General features: G+C 43.8%; 1 protein-coding gene across 7 annotated transcripts in view; it reads right to left on the bottom strand.

Moving 5' to 3' along the window:
• The window catches only part of lrrk2 (leucine-rich repeat kinase 2), a 69,870-nt gene that overhangs the window by 36,644 nt on the left and 16,338 nt on the right, over positions 1–16,888 (bottom strand). For 5 of the 7 annotated variants that reach the window (XM_055933406.1, XM_055933409.1, XM_055933407.1 and 2 more), the window contains exons 19-29: positions 16,482–16,746; positions 16,066–16,254; positions 13,209–13,324; positions 12,930–13,020; positions 12,624–12,835; positions 12,197–12,447; positions 11,781–11,929; positions 11,404–11,497; positions 11,062–11,251; positions 10,522–10,703; positions 1,982–2,205 (exon numbers count right to left, since the gene is read on the bottom strand). In XM_055933406.1, coding sequence (XP_055789381.1) covers positions 1,982–2,205; positions 10,522–10,703; positions 11,062–11,251; positions 11,404–11,497; positions 11,781–11,929; positions 12,197–12,447; positions 12,624–12,835; positions 12,930–13,020; positions 13,209–13,324; positions 16,066–16,254; positions 16,482–16,746 — 1,963 coding nt within the window. The remainder of the gene's footprint in view (positions 1–1,981; positions 2,206–10,521; positions 10,704–11,061; positions 11,252–11,403; positions 11,498–11,780; positions 11,930–12,196; positions 12,448–12,623; positions 12,836–12,929; positions 13,021–13,208; positions 13,325–16,065; positions 16,255–16,481; positions 16,747–16,888) is intronic. The other 2 variants (XM_055933410.1, XM_055933412.1) reach the window with 1 other exon arrangement.

The following is a 16,888-nucleotide window of genomic DNA, read 5'->3' as shown; positions in this document are numbered from 1 at the left end:
ACATCCGCCACACTGATCCTCAACATGGGGGCCACTCAGGGGTGCGTGCTCAGTCCCCTCCTGTACTCCCTGTTCACTCATGACTGCATGGCCAGGCACAACTCCAACACCATCATTACGTTTGCTGATGACACACCAGTGGTAAGCCTGATCACTGACAACGATGAGACAGCCTATAGGGAGGTCAGAGACCTGACCATGTGGTGCAAGGACAACAACCCCTCCCTTAACGTGATCAAGACAAAGGAGATGATTGTGGACTACAGGAAAAGGAGGACCGAGCACGCCTCCATTCTCATCGACAGGGCTGTAGTGCAGCAGGTTGAGAGCTTCAAGTTCCTTGGTGTCCACATCAACAACAAACTAACATGGTCCAAGCACACCAAGACAGTCCTGAAGAGGGCACGACAAAACCTATTCCCCCTCAGGAGACTGAAAAGATTTGGCATGGGTCCTGTCGTGGCTGAATCAGAATTAGTTAGGTAACATAGATAGATAAGATGTTATTTTCATCATATGCTTGTGAGATACTTGTCATTAGAATGGTTCCCTTTGGACTATAGGGTTGGCAGTTGCATTTTCCCTTCTGGCTAGGGCTTAGTCACTTGGGGCCCAGAGAGGGGAGAGGTCAGGCTTGTCTTCATATGTATCTGTTAAACCATGTGGTGCTATGCAGAATATCAGAAAGGGAGGAGGACAGAATGGAACATTGTCTTCTTATGGGAATGTGTCTGTAACTATTCCTAAACCATGTGAAGGGATGGCGTTATTAATGGGGAACCAGTTAGTTATCTCATACAATGTCTGTACGCCAGTCACTCCCTACTTTTCTCATTGGGGGAAAAAGTATGGCAGTGTCTGGAACCATTGTATGTCCCCTCTGAGGTTGCCCTTATCTTGACCTAGTATATGACCTAAGAGGCTCACTGTCTTTTCTGAGCTTGTCCAAGAGGGGGTGTATTTGAGATGGGGGTATCTAGAATTGACAATTGATATATGCCATTGGATGAGGTAATGTTGTGGTACCAAGCATGAGATTGAAACCTCGTCTTAGGAGACCAAACTGAACGATAATTTATAGCTAATGCTATCTAGCTATGGGATACTCCTCTTTCAAGTAAAAGGTTCTTTGTGAACTGTTACTAAGAACTGTGGTTCGTCATGTAAATTAGGAGGGGGTGTACCTTGGCTATAAATGATACTAAGAATTGTTTTGTAGACACTCTCAGAGAATTCATTTATAGACACTGAATTGATCTGAGAGTCAAAAAGGGCTATGGTGAATCTCAAATATTATTAAATATGGACTTTATAATATAACTCTGACTTGTGTGTGGTTGGGTCTTATTATTGAGTAATACAGGAAATTACCATTACAGCTGCACCATCCTGACGGGTTGCATCACTGCCTGGTATGGCAACTGCTCGGCCTCCGACCGCAAGGCACTACAGAGGGTAGTGCGTATGGCCCAGTACATCACCAGGGCCAAGCTCCCTGCCATCCAGGACCTCTATACCAGGCAGTGTCAGAGGAGGCCCTAAAACTGTTAAAGACTCCAGCCCAGCCACCCTAGTCATAGACTGTTCTCTCTGCCACTTTAAACAACCCTACCTGCATGTGCATAATTATCTCAAGTACCTCGACACCGGCACATTGACACAGTACCGGTACCCCCTGTACATCGCCCCGCTATTGTTATTCACTGCTGCCCTTTAATTATTTGTTTTTCTTATCTCTTACTTTTTTCTTAACTTTTATTTTTTAGATATTTTCTTAACTGCATCGTTGGTTAAGGGTTTTTAAGTAAGCATTTCACTGTAAGGTCTACACCTGTTGTATTCGGCGCATGTGGCAAATACAATTTGATTTGATGTATCAATATAATATCGTCCAAAATAATATTGTGATTTGCAACCCCAAAAAAATCCCACAACACTAGTAAGTATCCAGACCAGATGTCACAGTTGATGGTTGACCCACCTGAGAAGTCCCAGACGTTTAGCACCATGTTCTTCTTATCCCGGTCCCGGATGGTCCAATCTCTGACGTCGATCCCAACGGTGGGCTGCTCCATCTGCCATTGAGAACGCTTGAGCTTCATCAGCTGTCGGATCAGAGCAGTCTTACCACTGTCAGCGTTCCCAACCACAATCAGCTTCATCCGGTAGTACGGAACGGCTTTCTTCAGACGCTGCTGGAGGAACCTGAGTTACAGGATACAGGAGAGAGTGGTTTATGTGGGAGAGTTTTGTGAATGGGATTAGGCTTTTATTTGAAAGAGGAAATCTGGAGCAAATTCAAACCTATCAAAAGCCACCACCTGTTCATTCAGAATTCCCTCTGACAGATAGCATTGCTTTTTGGGTTAAATGTCAATACTTTTTTTAATATTTTTTTTTATATCGCCAACATGTATCCTGCCCAAAGAGGATCCAGCATGCTTGACCATGTATACACAAACATCTGTAAAGCGTACAAAGCCATCGCCCCCAATACTGTAGGATTGTTTTAAAAATGTTGATTGGAATATGTTCAAAGATTCATCCAAACAGGACTCAACATCAACATTGAGGAAAGCAGAGCATTCAAAAAGTATTCAGACCCCTTGACTTTTTCCACATTTTGTTACATTACATTCAGACCCTTCACTCAGTACTTTGTTAAAGCACCTTTTTGAGCGATTACAGCCTTGTCTTCATGGGTATGACGCTACAGTTGAAGTCGGAAGTTTACATACACTTAGGTTGGAGTCATTAAAACGCCTTTTTCAACCACTCCTAGTTTTGGCAAGTCTGTAAGGACAGCTACTTTGCGCATGACACAAGTAATTTCTCCAACAATTGTTTACAGACAGATTATTTCATTTATAATTCACTGTATCACAATTCCAGTGGGTCAGAAGTTTACATACACTAAGTTGACTGTACCTTTAAACAGCTTGGAAAATTCCAGAAAATTATGTCATGGCTTTAGAAGCTTCAGATAGGCTAATTGACATCATTTGAGTCAATTGGAGGTGTACCTGTGGATGTATTTCAAGGCCTACCTTCATACTCAGTACCTCTTTGCTTGACATCATGGGAAAATCAAAAGAAAATCAGCCAAGACCTCAGAAAAAAATTCTAGACCTCCACAAATCTGGTTCATCCTTGGGAGCAATTTCCAAACACCTGAAGGTACCACGCTCATCTGTACAAACAATAGTACGCAAGTATAAACACCAAGGGACCACGCAGCCGTCATACCGCTCAGGAAGGAGATGTGTTCTGTCTCCTAGAGATGAACGTACTTTGCTGCGAAAAGTGCAAATCAATCCCAGAACAACAGCAAAGGACCTTATGAAGATGCTGGAGGAAACAGGTCCAAAAGTATCTATATCCACAGTAAAACGAGTCCTATATCGACATAACCTGAAAGGCCGCTCAGCAAGGAAGAAGCCGCTGCTCCAAAACCGCCATAAAAAAGCCAGACTACGGTTTGCAACTGCACATGGGGACAAAGATCATACTTTTTGGAGAAATGTCCTCTGGTCTGATGAAACAAAAATAGAACTGTTTGGCCATAATGACCATTGTTATGTTTGGAGTAAAAAGGGGGAGGCTTGCAAGCCGAAGATCACCATCCCAACCGTGAAGCACGGGGGTGGTAGCATCATGTTGTGTGGGTGCTTTGCTGCAGGAGGGCCTGGTGCACTTCACAAAATAGATGGCATGAGAAAGGAAAAGTATGTGGATATATTGAAGCAACATCTCAAGACATCAGTCAGGAAGTTAAAGCTTGGTCGCAAATGAGTCTTCCAAATGGACAATGACCCCAAGCATACTTCCAGAGTTGTGGCAAAATGGCTTAAGGACAACAAAGTCAAGGTATTGGAGTGGCCACATAGGCGGAAATCCCAGGGGGGACGGGGGGGACACGACCCCCCCATCTTGGGAAAAATATGATTTGTCCCCCCCAATATATCACTGTAAACATAACTATGTAATTTCAATAATATTAATAATACGCAATGAAAGCACTTGTGCTGATTATAGACACTTAATAGCGCATTTAAATTTCAAAAGATTGCGACCCCCCCCGCCCTTTGCCTCACAATGGTTTGATCCACTGCCAGTTCTTTAGCTGGCAAGGTAATAGAGAGTTCGTATCTACTGTCCGAAAGGGACATGTACGTAACTGACGTGAGGTTAATCCAGTCAATCCATAGCAATGTTATTTATTTATTTTTTGTTGGCAGGGTTCACACACTAGTTGAATTTGCAGAGCTAGCGCGCAAACTAAAGCAAACATTAACTATCAAGCTAGCTAGTACCTATTCCATTTATGTGGCGTCGTTAAAGATGGAATCTTTGCTATCGTCAGTTTATTCCAAGATCAGCATGCAGCTGTAGTGCTTCGACGTCCCTGTGATAAGGTTAGCAATAAACTGAAGTCCAAACTGAACAGAACAGAACTACACTCTCTTCTACCATTGTCTTAAATATATATAATGGTCTCGTTGCAAAAGATAAATTGTCGCTAGTGAACTTTTTTTATTTTATTTTATTTCACCTTTATTTAACCAGGTAGCAAAGATTATAGCAAACACACAGAAACGGAATTGGTGCTCGCTAGCTTTACAAATTCAGCTATTGTTGGAAGCCAGCCAATATGAAACAAACTATTTAAATTACAAAAGGTTGCAGCATGTGTTGTGTAAATGTGTGTGTGTGCAGCTAGGCCAGCCAGCCAGCCAGGTAGAAAAATGGCAGAAAAAAGTAAGAAGACGGACATCAGAGTATTTGTCAGTACACCAAAACGCATAGTAAGAACTCTAGTATCCTAATATCTCAAAGACTAGTTGATAAAATGTTCATAAGAAAGAAGTGAAATGCTAATGGAAATGTTTCACAATAATGTCATTAGGCAGAGCAGGCAACAGATGGCACACAAACAGCAGAGCTGGGGACAGATATGCAGGGACAGATTGGCAGAGACAGGGAGTCTCAGGTAAGTTTGTTGAGTCTTTGTTTGGCAACATTATGAAAGGTTCTCAATTTTTTTGACTTGTAAAATAGGGACATAATTGGAAAATGCCATGGATACCCCCACTCTCAACTTAAACTGGTGACTAAACTAAGATTTGTTTAAGGCAATGGTATTGCTGTTGTGATTAATTGTGTAGTTTTGGGTACCGGTAGTTAGGAGTACGGCAAACACCTTATTTATTTTCTAGGAGACCGGCTGAGTCAGTTAGGGGGGTGAAAGGGAAAGAGCCAGGAAGAGAGACTTCAGAGGACAGTGTCACAGCCACGGCAGGACCAAGTGTCACCCTTGTTGCCAGAAGCACCAGTATAGGGGACAGTGGCACAGCATTGTCCAGTTACCACAGTGATGGCACAAAACCATATCAGCCACACCCACAATTTATAGAACCGCAAACTCTTGCCAACAGAGTGTTGACGTTTCAAGAGAGATGGTTTCGCGATTTCCCCTGGCTACATTATAATCCATCAATAAAAGGAGTGTTGTGTTTTCACTGTAGCCAAGGGTTTTCAAGCCAGCCATCTTTTGGCCAAAGAGCTGATGCTGCCTTCATTAGTGCAGGATTTAGGAACTGGAGAAAAGGCATTGAAAAGTTCACAGCACATCAAAATTGCCAAACCCACCGCCACTTTGTAATTGTAACAGCACACCAGCTAAATCCAATCAGTGTCCAGTTATGTCCAGCGCGTGGGTTAAACAGCTGGATGACGCAAGGCATTGCTTGATGAAAATTGTTAGTTCGGTGCGGCATGTAGTAAGACAGGGACAAGCCTTTAGAGGCCACACGGATGACAGTGGGAATTTATACCAGATTTTGAAACTTAGGGCAGAAGAGGATGATCCCATTTTACTGAAGTGGTTAACAGAGCGTACCACAATGTACACAGGCCCCAAAGCACAGAATGAAATTCTGAACATCATGGCCAATAGTCATTCGAGGCATTGCAGCTGAGATTAGGTCTCTTCCGATTGTACAATTTTCATTAATTGTTGATGGTACTCAAGATGTCTCTGGTGCTGAACAGGAGAGTGTCTGTCTGCGTTATGTTGACCACGACCATGTCCCTCACAAGGAGTTTATTGGGCTATACAGGGTGTCGGAGACAACAGGTGAGGGCATTGCGAAAGTGCCAACTGATGTGTTGTTGAGGAAACCCGCAAACATATGCTCGGTTCTTTTGTTCAGTAGTGTGTATAGCAGTGGTTCTCAACCTTTTTGGGGTACTGGAACCCCTGCATATTTTGAGGCAAGGCAGGCAAGGTTTTGAGCAGTCCTCAGGGACCTCCACCCCCTCTATATTATATGTAAACTTACTGGAAACCTTGTGGTACTGACTACATTCATTACACTTTTTTATTTCACGGACCCCTTGCAATTAGTCCATGGACCCCTGTTTGAGAACCCCTGGTGTAATTGATATTTGTTCTTTTGTTTAGTAGTTTTCAGGACACTTACAAATGATTTATTTCATGTTATTTTATTTAAAATGGCCTACTTTGTGCGACATACTTGTCCATAGCTGCTGTTTGAAGAGTTGAGGCACTGACTGAGTTGAGACACTGACTGAGTTGAGACACTGACTGAGTTGAGACACTGACTGAGTTGAGACACTGGCTGAGTTGAGACACTGGCTGAGTTGAGACACTGGCTGAGTTGAGACACTGGCTGAGTTGAGACACTGGCTGAGTTGAGACACTGAAGGATATTTTGTTTGATTTATTTGGGTTTTTCATTGAAGTAGTTATTTTGCTTTTAGAACTACTTATTTTAAGCTTTTTGTTCTTGCAAAGATATTGTAGACTCAGGCCAGGTGGACATATTTAATGACTATATAAATGTATCAGAAAAAGTCCAATTAAAAGGTCAATTCAATACGGAGACCAACTTTGTGATGGTTCTCAATGGAGATTCTTTTAGATGTGATCACACCATGTTCATTGTATTTATGAAAACTACACCCATACAGTGTACAGTACCATTGTCACCTACTGACCTTTCTTGATATTGCTGGTTGTAAGTACGAATACCTGCATACATACTGGACTGGTAAGGAGCACTGCTATAACTATTATTAGTAGTAGAATTATAATGATTTAAACATTTGAACAAGTTGGGAAAACCCTTCAGTTAACTACTGTACCTATCAATTATCCAGTTGTAGGAATTATGGTTCCTCAATATACATTTAACAACGTATGCTATGTGTTACAGCACTACTTTTGGTGTCCCCCTCAGGAATTGCTCTTGAGAAAATTTAATGTAATTGTCCCCTCCAAGGTTGAGCTCAGATTTTCGCCCCTGAGTGGCCATCACAAAGCCCTGACATCAATCCCATATAAAATGTGTGGGCAGAACTGAAAAAGTGTGTGCAAGCAAGGAGGCCTACAAACCTGACTCAGTTACACCAGCTCTGTCAGGAGGAATGGGCCAAAATTCCCTCTACTATTATTCTGACATTTCACATTCTTAAAATAGAGTGGTGATCCTAACTGACCGAAAACAGGGAATTTTTACTAGGATTAAATGTCAAGAATTGTGAAAACTGAGTTTAAATGTATTTGGCTAAGGTGTATGTAAACTTCCGACGTCACTGCACATCTATTTTCAGATCTCTCCAGAAATGTTTGATCGGTTTCAAGTCCAGTCTCTGCCTGGGCCACTCAAGGACATTCAGAGACTTGTTCCGAAGCCACTCCTGCATTTTCTTGGTTGTGTGCTTAGGATTGTTGTATTATTGGAAGGTGAACCTTTGCCCCAGTCTGAGGTCCACAGGGCTCTGGAGCAGGTTTTCATCAAGGATCTCTATGTACTTTGCTTCGTACATTTTTCCCTCGAGCCGGACTAGTCTCCCAGTCCCTGCAGCTGAAAACATCACCACAGCATGATGCTGCCATCAACATGCTTCACCGTCGAGATGGTGCCAGGTTTCCTCCAGACGTGACGATTGGCATTCAGGTTTCATCAGACCAGAGAATCTTGTTTCTCATGGTCAGAGTCCTTTAGGTGCCTTTTGACAAACTCCAAGCAGGCTGTCATGTGCCTTTCACTGAGGAGTGGCTTCCATCTGGCCACTCTACCATAAAGGCCTGATTGGTGGAGTGCTGCAGATATGGTTGTCCTTCTGGAGGTTTCTCCCATCTCCACAGAGGAACTCTGGAGCTCTGTCAGAGTGACCATCGGGCTCTTGGTCACCTTCCTGACCAAGGCCCTTTTCTCCCGATTGCTCAGTTTAGCCGGGCGGCCAGCTCTAGGGAGAGTATTGGTGGTTCTAAACTTCTTCAATTTACGAATGATGGAGGCCAATGTGTTCTTGGGGACCTTCAATGCTGCAGAATATCTTTGGTACCCTTCCCCAGAGCTCTGCCTTGATGATGTTGTACCCACCATAACAATCTGGACATACCCCAACCAAAACCCTGGATGAGCGAAGATATCCATACAATGCTGAGAGCCGGTACTGTAGCATTCAATGTCATCAGGACAAGCTCCACGAATCCATTGGGGATGCAAAAAGACAATACAGACTCAAACATGTATTGACGTTTGACAACTCAGACTCGCGTCGTATGTTACAAAGACTATAGACTATCACAGACTACAAAGGCAAATCCAGCTGTGCGGTGCCCACTGAAGCCTCTCTCCCAGATGAGGTTAACACATTCTATGCTCGCTTCGAGGCAGACAATACGGAGCCATCCAGGAAGAGTCTCACTGCTCCAGACGACCAGGTGCTTTCGCTCTCCGACGCTGACGTGCGGAAAACTCTCAAAAGAGTGAATACTCACAAAGCCGCCTGCCCAGGTGGCATCCCTGGCCGTGTCCTCAGAGTGTGTGGTGACCAGCTGGTGGGCTTGTTCGCTGTCACTTCAACCTTTCCCTGTCTCAGGCTGTAGTCCACACATGCTTTAAGGAGACCACCATCGCCCCAGTGCCCAAAAACAAGGTGACATGCCCAAATGACTACCGGCCCATTGCTCTCACCTCGGTCAACATGAAGTGCTTTGAGAGGCTGGTCATATCAAGGCCAGCATGCTGAACCCACTCCAATTTGCCTACCCAACAGATTCACAGAAGATGCCATTTCCATCGCTATTCACACAGCCGTAACACATCTGGACAAGAAGAACACCTATGTGAGAATGGTTGCTGGATCGAATCCCCGAGCTGACAAGTTAAAAATAAAATGTTGTTCTGCCCCTGAACAATGCAGTTAACCCACTGTTCCCTGGTAGGCTGTCATTGTAAATAAGAATTTGTTCTTAACTGACTTGCCTAGTGAAATAAATCAAATTAAAACATGGACTGCAGTTCAGCATTCAACACTATTGTTCCCACCAAGCTCGACACCAAGTTCCCACTAAGCTCGACACTGCAACTGGATCCTGGACTTCCTGACAAGTAGACCACAGGCTGTGAGGATTGGCAACAACACTGACTCTTAACACAGTGTCCCCCAGGTGTCTGTCCTCAGTCCTGTATTGTTCCCCGTCTTCACCCACGATTGCATGGCTTTGCACGACACTATGGTTGTAGGCCTGATAACCAACAACGATAAGTCAGCCTATAGGGAGGAGGTAAGCGAACTGGCATTGTGGTGTAATGACAACAACTTCTTCCTCAAAGTCTTGTTGATTTCTTGAAGCAGAGGAGGGAACATACCCCGATCCACATCAACAGGATTGCAGTATAGAGTAAGCAGTTTTAAGTTCCTCGGCGTCCACATCACCTAGGATGTGTCATGGAACAATACCACCACTATTGTCAAGAGGACGCAAAAGCACCTCTACCAGCTGAGGCTACGGAAGGGAGAAAGCCTCATATTAATGGCCGGAACGGAGCAAATAGAATGGCATCAAACACCTGGAAACCATGTGCACCATCGAGATACATCCTGACCGGTTGTATCACGGCCTGGTATGGGAATTACTCCATCCACGACCACAAGGCCCTCCCGGGGTTGGTGAAGACGGCACAGTACATCACTGGGACCGTGCTCCCACCCATTCAGGTCATCTCCTCAGAACGGTGCCTGAGGAAGACCCACAGCATCATCAAAGACCCCACACAGTCCAGTCACAAGCTGTTCTCTCCCTTACCGTCGTTCAGACGGTATCGGAGCATGAGGTCTGATACCAACAGGCTCAGAGACAGTTTCTATCTACAAGACATCAGACAGCTGAACACTTAAACTGGCCTGACCACCTGCTCTGATTCTCCACACCTTAACACACGCACATTCATGCTGCACACACACATCACAACTGCTGCTACCATTATACTGCTCAGTTTATACACTGCCTCCCATCCCCCACTTCCCCAAAACACAATTAAATATTGGACTATAAATGGTGCCTTCCTGTATTATACTCATGCTAAAATATTTATTCTTTTGAGCCATTTACTTTATGTTCGTATTCTGATATTTATTTTTTATTTTTGTTGTTTCATTGTCGAGAAGGTACCTGCAAGTAAGCATTTCTTTGCAGACATTCACCTGACTAAGTCTTTGGTCTTGTTGCCAATGTGCTTGAGATCCAGGCTGAGGCGCAGGCCATCCAGTGGCAAGTCCCACAACCTGCTCAGCTTGCCCATCTCGTCAGGGAAGGAGCGCAGGCCACCATTACGGCTCAAGTCGAGAGAGGTCAGCTCCTCCAGCAGGCCGATCTGAGGAGGGACCTGAAACAGACAGGGGTGAAAAGGTCAATAATACTACTGGTTGGAAAAATGTACTTAAATTTTTTTTAAATATATTTTATGTAACCTTTTTATTCTCCTTGAGATAACATATAGTTTTTACAAGAGAGACCTTTTCTAGAGAGAACATGTGGTTTATGATGGAGGTGTGAGAAGCATTGAGTACTGTATTGTCCCTGTTCACCATATACAACCGTTTTAATGGCAGTTAGTTAGAGTGCCTGGTGCTAACAAATGCCACATACTTATTGTGACACGTGTGATCACTGTCAGTCACTTTGGCGTCTACTAAATGACCATGTTAATGACATATTAATAAGATTAATAAATAAATGCTGACCTCTGTGAGCTTATTGTCACTCAGGTGTAGTTTCTCCAGTCTGGCCCACTTGTAAACTTCAGGTCCACTCAGGTCCAGCACTCCGATGCGGTTCTGACCGAACATGAGCTCCCGCAGGTTGACCGATGCCCAGGCGCACGGCCCCGGTAAAACTGTAATGTCATTGGTCCTCATATCCACGGACCGTAAACTGAAAGCAAAGAAAAAGCAAGGATGAGTCCTATTGAATCTCAAGCCAGATACATTTTTGCACACTAATAAGCAGTTTTTACTCAAATAATAGTTAACTAATAAACGCCTTCTACAACAATGTAGTTGCCTTCACTAAAACATCAAACTTACTTTGGAAGATCCAGAACAGCTTGAGGAATAGTAGTGAAACTGTTATGTGATAACTTCAGAGTTGTTATCTTTGAGGGAAGATGTGACAGCGAACCTATTACAGCAGAAACACAAAACACAAATGTCATACAATGAATATGTTCTTATGTCGCTACATACACAAATTAACTGTTTATCAAGAATTAACCACATGTATTAATTTGTCTGGCAACACTTTTTCTAGAAATCGGTTGGACTTGAATGCCTTTCACAGATATGCCTAATAATAGTACCAAATAATAATCCATTGTAAGACAGCATTGGAGAACTAGTACAGGCCCCATGTTCTGTCAGCATTAAAAAGGATTAAGTAAGTAACTGCGTTACCATGTACTTACTGAGTTGGTTGGTACAAGCACTGAAGTTCTCTAGTTTGGGGCAGCCAGACAGGAAGTCATGTGAGATGCTCACCACACTGTTCTTACTGATGTCTAGGAGCTTCATCTCCGGAAGACACAGAGGAGACCACAGCTCACCCATTCTGTTCCTACAGCAGAGGAAAAGGTGTAGAGACAAAGTTATATTTATGATACTTTATGTCACATACTTGGGTTCAAATCATAGTAGTTTTCTTTCAAATATTTTTAGTATTTAATTGAACCTGTCTAGTGCCAGATGGGTAAAATGTACATGTTTGACAAAAACTAAACACCAATTCCTGCTTTGTAATTATTTATAATATAATTTTGTGCCTATTATACAGCTAAAGTAAAACATTCAGCAGTGATCCAAAGAACTCCATTTCCCATCATACCCCTCGAGGGACAGCTCCTCCAATCGCTCCATGGCCCTGCCCAGCTGGTGGGGGAAGGTGGTGATGTGGTTGTAGGACAGGTTGAGTTGCCGTAGCGATGGGCAGGTGACGGCGGTGTCAAGGGTCAGAAGCGGGCCGACACAGTTACGTGACACGTTGAGCATGCTCAGTGAGGGCAGGGCCAGAAGCTCCGCTGGCAACGACAGCAACTGGTTGCCTTGGAGATCCAGACGTGTCAGACTCTTCAAGCTCTAAGAAGTATAATTATTATTATTTTGAAGTATTAAATAAATCATCGCAACTATAAATTATTATTATTTTAAGATACTGACAAGATTCTGTAGATTAACCGAACATTGAACTCCCCACCATTTTTAAATTTTGCATCATCTATTCAACATTGAAGCATTCTGAACAGACCCCACACCTCACACAGCCCAGAGGGGAACTCTGATAGGCTGTTCTGGCTCAAGTCTAGTCGATACAGGTGCTCCAGCTGCTGTCGGACAGAACCCTCGTCCAACAAACACGACACAGAGTCCAGCTCATTCCCTGATAGGTCCAGCAGGCGGATCCACTCTCTGTCCCCGACCAGAGGGGAGGAGTTATACCCAGAGCTCAAGACTGGGGAGTGAATACCTGCAGTAGAAACAATAGAAATAATGGATTACAATTGATATGATACCAATGATATTTTGAACAAGGGCAAGTAAAACTAATGTTATATAAGTACCTTTCTGGTTAGGGGTTGTCCTGCCATACCTCCTCTGAAGTGGCTCGTTGAGCTCAACCTCACCCTGGACTCCCTGTGGATGGATACAGGACTGTTTGATTGGTTAGTAAATTAATTGGTTAATTGGTAAATTGATTGGCACATATCTTAATTAATTAATTTATTGAAAGAGAGAGAGAGAGCAAGAAAGAGAGAGGGGGACAGTTTAGTTTTTTCTCTGAAATATAGTAAGTTAAAAAATAAACAATATTTATATTGGTTGTAAAGAAGATAGCCCACCTCGGAGCTAAAGTGCCTGCGACGCCCGTTCTTCCTCTTCTGTGACCCCGCCTTCCACTCCTCTGACAAATCATTGGTGGACATAGGGGACAGTGCCAGCAAAAGCGAATCACTTCCTGTGAAAATAAGGAGACATCCAGTAAGCAAGACATTCTCAAAATAAGGCAACTGTGGCCAATAATTAACAGTCACCAAATTAGCTATTATAAACTCAGCAAAAAAATAAATGTCCCTTTTTCAGGACCCTGTCTTTCAAAGATAATTCGTAAAAATCCAAATAACTTCACAGATCTTCATTGTAAAGGGTTTAAACACTGTCCAATTCAACAATTAATAAACATGCACCTGTGGAACGGTTGTTAAGACACTAACAGCTTACAGACGGTAGGCAATTAAGGTCACAGTTATGAAAACTTAGGACACTAAAAAGGCCTTTCTACTGACTCTGAAAAACACCAAAAGAAAGATGCCCAGGATCCCTGCTAATCTGCGTGAATGTGCCTTTTGCATGCTGGAAGGAGGCATGAGGACTGCAGATGTGGCCAGGGCAATAAATTGCAATGTCCATACTGTGAGACGCCTGAGACAGCGCTACAGGGAGACAGGACGGACAGCTGATCGTCCTCGCAGTGGCAGACCGCGTGTAACAACACATGCACAGGATCGGTACATCCAAACATCACACCTGCGGGACAGGTACAGGATGGCAACAACAACTGCCCGAGTTACACCAGGAAAGCACAATCCCTCCATCAGTGCTCAGACTGTCTGCAATAGGCTGAGAGAGGCTGGACTGAGGGCTTGTAGGCCTGTTGTAAGGCAGGTCCTCACCAGACAACGTCGCCTATGGGCACAAACCCACCATCGCTGGACCAGACAGGACTGGCGAAAAGTGCTCTTCACTGATGAGTCACGGTTGTGTCTCACCAGGGGTGATGGTCGGATTTGCGTTTATCGTCAAAGGAATGAGCAACGAGGCCTGTACTCTTGAGCGGGATCGATTTGGAAGTGGAGGGTCCGTCATGGTCTGTGGAGGTGTGTCACATCATCATCGGACTGAGCTTGTTGTCACTGCAGGCAATCTCAACGCTGTGCATTACAGGGAAAACATCCTCCTCCCTCATGTGGTACCCTTCCTGCAGGCTCATCCTGACATGACCCTCCAGCATGACAATGCCACCAGCCATACTGCTGGTTCTGTGCGTGATTTCCTGCAAGACAGGAACGTCAGTGTTCTGCCATGTCCAGCGAAGAGCCCGGATCTCAAATCCCATTGAGCACGTCTGAGACCTGTTGGCTCGGAGGGTGAGAGCTAGGGCCATTCCCCCAAGAAATGTCCGGGAACTTGCAGGTGCCTTGGTGGAAGAGTGGGCTAACATCTCACAGCAAGAACTGGCAAATCTGGTGCAAATGAGGAGGAGATGCACTGCAGTACTTAACTTCTCTAGGGTAGGGGGCAGCATTCGGAATTTTGGATGAAATGCATGCCCAAATTAAACTGCCTGCTTCTCGGGCCTAGAAGATATGATATGCCTATAACTGGTAGATTTGGATAGAAAACACTCTACAGTTTCCAAAACTGTTAAAATAGTGTCTGTGAGTATAACAGAACTGATTTGGCAGGCGAAAACCTGAGAAAAATCCATTCCGGAAGTAGTTTTTTTTGTTGGTTTTGTAGTTTTCTATTCAATGCCATTACAGTATCCATTGACATAGGACTCAAATTGCAGTTTCTATGCCTTCCACTAGATGTCAACCGTCTTTAGAAATTGTTTCAGGCTTGTATTCTGAAAAATGAGGAAGCAAGAGCAGTCTGAATGAGTGGACCCTAAAGTGACACAGAGCTTTTTCATGCGTGAGACCGAGAGAGTGCCTTTCTTGTTTACCTTTTAAATTGACAACGTTATTGTCCGGTTAAAATATTATCGATTATTTAGGCTAAAAACAACCTGAGGATTGGAAATAAACATTGTTTGACATGTTTCTATTAACTTTACTGATACAATTTGGATTTTTTTGTTTGCCTGTTTTGACTGCGTTTGAGCCTGTGGATTACTGAAGAAAACGCGTGAACAAAACGGAGGTTTTTGGATATAAAGAGACTTTATCGAACAAAAGGAACATTTATTGAGTAAATGGATGTCTGCTAAGTGCAACCATATGAAGATCAAAGGTAAGGGATTAATTTTATCTCTATTTCTGACTTGTGTAACTCTTCTACTTGGCTGGTTACTGTTTGTAATGATTTGTCTAGTGGGCTATGTTCTCAAATAATCGTAAGGTATGCTTTCGCCGTAAAGCATTTTTTAAATCTGACACCGTGGTTGGATTCACAAGAAGTTAATCTTTAAACCTATGTAAAATATGTTTTGTTTTCTGAATTTTTCTAATGAGTATTTCTGTATTTGAATTTGGCGCCCAGCAGTTTCACTGGCTGTTGAAAAGGTGGGATGCTAACGTCTCACGTACCCAAGAGAGGTTAATGCAGCTGGTGGCCACACCAGATACTGACTGTTACTTTTGATTTTGACCCCCCCCTTTGTTCAGGGACACATTATTCAATTTCTGTTAGTCACATGTCTGTGGAACTTGTTCAGTTTATGTCTCAGTTGTTGAATCTTGTTATGTTCATACAAATATTTACACATGTTAAGTTTGCTGAAAATAAATGCAGTTGAAAGTGAGAGGATGTTTATTTTTTGCTGAGTTTATTAGATACCAAATAACCTTGTTTAACTTGTGGTTATTTTTTACCAAGTGATTACATTGTGATTATCAAGAGTGAGTAAAAAGTTTGAAATAAACATGATTTGAAAGTTGACAAGGAGCGCTGTTCTGTGTGTCTCATGGTCCTCACCGTCACTCTCCATATCGTCGTTGAAGACCAGACTGTCCTCTAAAGACAGGAAGCTGGAGTCGTCACTCTCGTCTGACATGTACCCAGAGGTAAGGCAGGGGTCAGCTAGAGACCTGGGGGTCGAGGGGGTAGGAGTCGTCTTACCCCTCTGGAAGGATAACACGTACCGAGCTAAACATGCACCCTTACCTGAAAACACAACACAGAGAACACACATCGTTTATCCCAGGTTTTTGACCCAAATACATATGCACACGTACAGTACATAACAAATAAAAAATGATATTCATTCTAGATTGGAAATGTGTAAGCAATATGATAGTTACAGCTTTCCTTCAAATAAGATATAGAGATCTACAGGAGAATCTAAGAAGGAGAGTCTATAACTGGAAATCAGCATCAGTGACTATACTCACTTGTGCTGGAGCGCAGACTGCTGGCGCGACCTCGTTCAGAGAGCAGGGGGCTGAGCCAGGCAGCATCCACTCGACCCAGCCTGAACCCCCCCAGACAGAGGGCATTGTTGTTCAGGTCCAGCCCCAGACGCCCCAGTAGCTGGATGACTGCAGGGCCGTCCCCACGACGCACGCTGGCCCCCAGGGCCCCACGCAGGTGCTGCTCATGGACCCCACGGCTGAGAAGCAGCACCACAAGCTGCAGAGGCCCGCCCTGCTCACACACCTGGGAGGGGATGCAGTGGGGAAGTAGTTGAGCGGGGGGAAGGGGGGGGTTGAAGGGCAATGCCTAGGAACTGAGCTCCCAAAATGAAACTTACAAAATGTTTTGTACCTGAAAGACCCAGAGTTACCTCTGCTGCAAAGGA

The sequence above is a fragment of the Salvelinus fontinalis genome, chromosome 9 (genome assembly GCF_029448725.1).
Source record: "Salvelinus fontinalis isolate EN_2023a chromosome 9, ASM2944872v1, whole genome shotgun sequence".
Taxonomy (NCBI): domain Eukaryota; kingdom Metazoa; phylum Chordata; class Actinopteri; order Salmoniformes; family Salmonidae; genus Salvelinus; species Salvelinus fontinalis.
Note: the sequence above shows the minus strand (reverse complement) of the source record. Positions and strands in the feature narration are given on the sequence as shown.